Source organism: Sinocyclocheilus grahami, unplaced genomic scaffold (genome assembly GCF_001515645.1).
Source record: "Sinocyclocheilus grahami isolate Dianchi unplaced genomic scaffold, SAMN03320097.WGS_v1.1 scaffold345.1, whole genome shotgun sequence".
Classification (NCBI taxonomy): Eukaryota; Metazoa; Chordata; class Actinopteri; order Cypriniformes; family Cyprinidae; genus Sinocyclocheilus; species Sinocyclocheilus grahami.
This window is the reverse complement of record NW_015505524.1, coordinates 150,372-152,164: the sequence shown is the minus strand read 5'-3', so window position 1 is coordinate 152,164 and position 1,793 is coordinate 150,372. Positions and strand designations below refer to the sequence as shown.

General features: G+C 31.4%; 1 protein-coding gene across 1 annotated transcript in view; it reads left to right on the top strand.

Moving 5' to 3' along the window:
• The window catches only part of LOC107548264 (vinexin-like), a 64,470-nt gene that overhangs the window by 33,833 nt on the left and 28,844 nt on the right, over positions 1-1,793 (top strand). The window contains exon 6 of the mRNA XM_016228897.1: positions 507-570. Within this exon, the coding sequence (XP_016084383.1) occupies positions 507-570 (64 nt within the window). The remainder of the gene's footprint in view (positions 1-506; positions 571-1,793) is intronic.

Here is a 1,793-nt window from a genome sequence, read left to right as displayed (position 1 = left end):
TTCTATCTACTTGTTTTTCTTTGTGTGTGTGTGTAAAAAAATTTATATATATATATATATATATATATATATATATATATTGTGTGTACATGTATTTTGTTTGTCTTGTTTTAAACAAAAATCATAAATAATTTTGTTATTTATGCTTGAAACAAGAAAAACTATTTGCCAATGGGGTAAAAAAAAAACTTCAAGACATGTTCAAAATATAATAAAATAAAAAAATCAAGATATATTCTCTGAAGATGAATGGTAATATTATATGCAGTTTTGCTACACGAGTACATAATAAAATAAATGCATTTGTTGCACTTTTTACATGCTTTATACATCACTATTTGAATTTTAGAATTTTATTAGATTAGTTGTTGAGATTTTTTATCTGACATTTTACTTGTAAGCAAGACAAAAATATTGATTAGAAGTATTTTTGAAAGAGTTTGTGCAATTATGTTTTGTTTTTATTTTCAACAATGCATTTTTGTCTTTCCCAACCCTTTCACCAGAGCGTAAACAAGCCTAAGGACTGGTATAGGAGCATGTTTAGACAAATCCACAAGAAACCAGAGGGTATGTGCTCTCCTCCTATCTCTCTCTCTGAAACAATGAGGACATTCCGCATTCTGCACTGATCCAGAAAGAATAAAGCCAAAGTCTGGCTGGAAATTTTAGACCTCATTTCATGAACATTGTTTAACCTTTCACCACATGTGGAACTCAATGAGAACGTGCACAATTGAGCCTTTGAAAGTGAAACCAGATAAGATTCAGGATACTGCACTGTGCCTTACCTTAGAAGATAGAGATTTCAAACTCATAAAAATGTAAAGAGCACAAACTCTTATTGTAAGCAACAATGAAACTGGTTTTAGCTGGTTTAGACAACAGCAGCAGAAGTGTGGATGTTTGCTGTAACACAAACACCTGCTGAACTTTATACAGTGCTTTACCTCTAATTACTGTTACAAAACTTCACAAAATCCTCTAGGATATTTGGCCAGAGTCCTGCGCTTGATTAATGTACAGAAGTTTGCAGTTTAATAACTGGAACAGCAGCTGATGTAGTTGAGTAATTATGAACAACATAATGCAGCGTTACACAACTTGCTCAATGTGTTTTTATAGACACCATGTTTGACTCAGACTTACTGAGCTTATAGAAAGAAAGAAGTTAATAGCAGGCTGTCATGTGGTAATCTTACATGGTATCTGGTCTTTAAATAGTATAGTAAGTAGTTCATTTAAATGACACTTTTATCCAAAGAGACTTACAGTACAATTATTACACAGTCATTCTCCCATGAGCAACCTGTGATTTGTTGAGATTAAAATGGTGATATAGTTCATGGATTGCTCTGTGCTAACCAGTATCCTATTGCTTAAAGCTCATACAGTACGTTTAACCACTAAACCACATAAACTCTTAGATACTGATATGATTTTAGATAATAACTATGAAGTTGCAGCCAAACATCAGAAGTTCAGTACAGTTAAAACATGTTTTCTTAGCTTAATGCATTGTCTGTTTGTATTTGTTATAGCCAATAACTGATACATGGATGATGTTGAAATTGTATATGATACAATCTACATTACTGTTCAAATGTTTGGGGTTGATACGATTTTTGAAAGAAGTCACTTATGCTCATCGATGCTGCATTTATTTGATCAAAAATAGAGTAAAAATTTAAAATATTATTGCAATTTCGATTTCTTTTTCTATTTTAATATATTTTAAAATGTAATTTATTCCTGTGATGCAAAGCTGAATTTTCAGCATCATTACTCCAGTC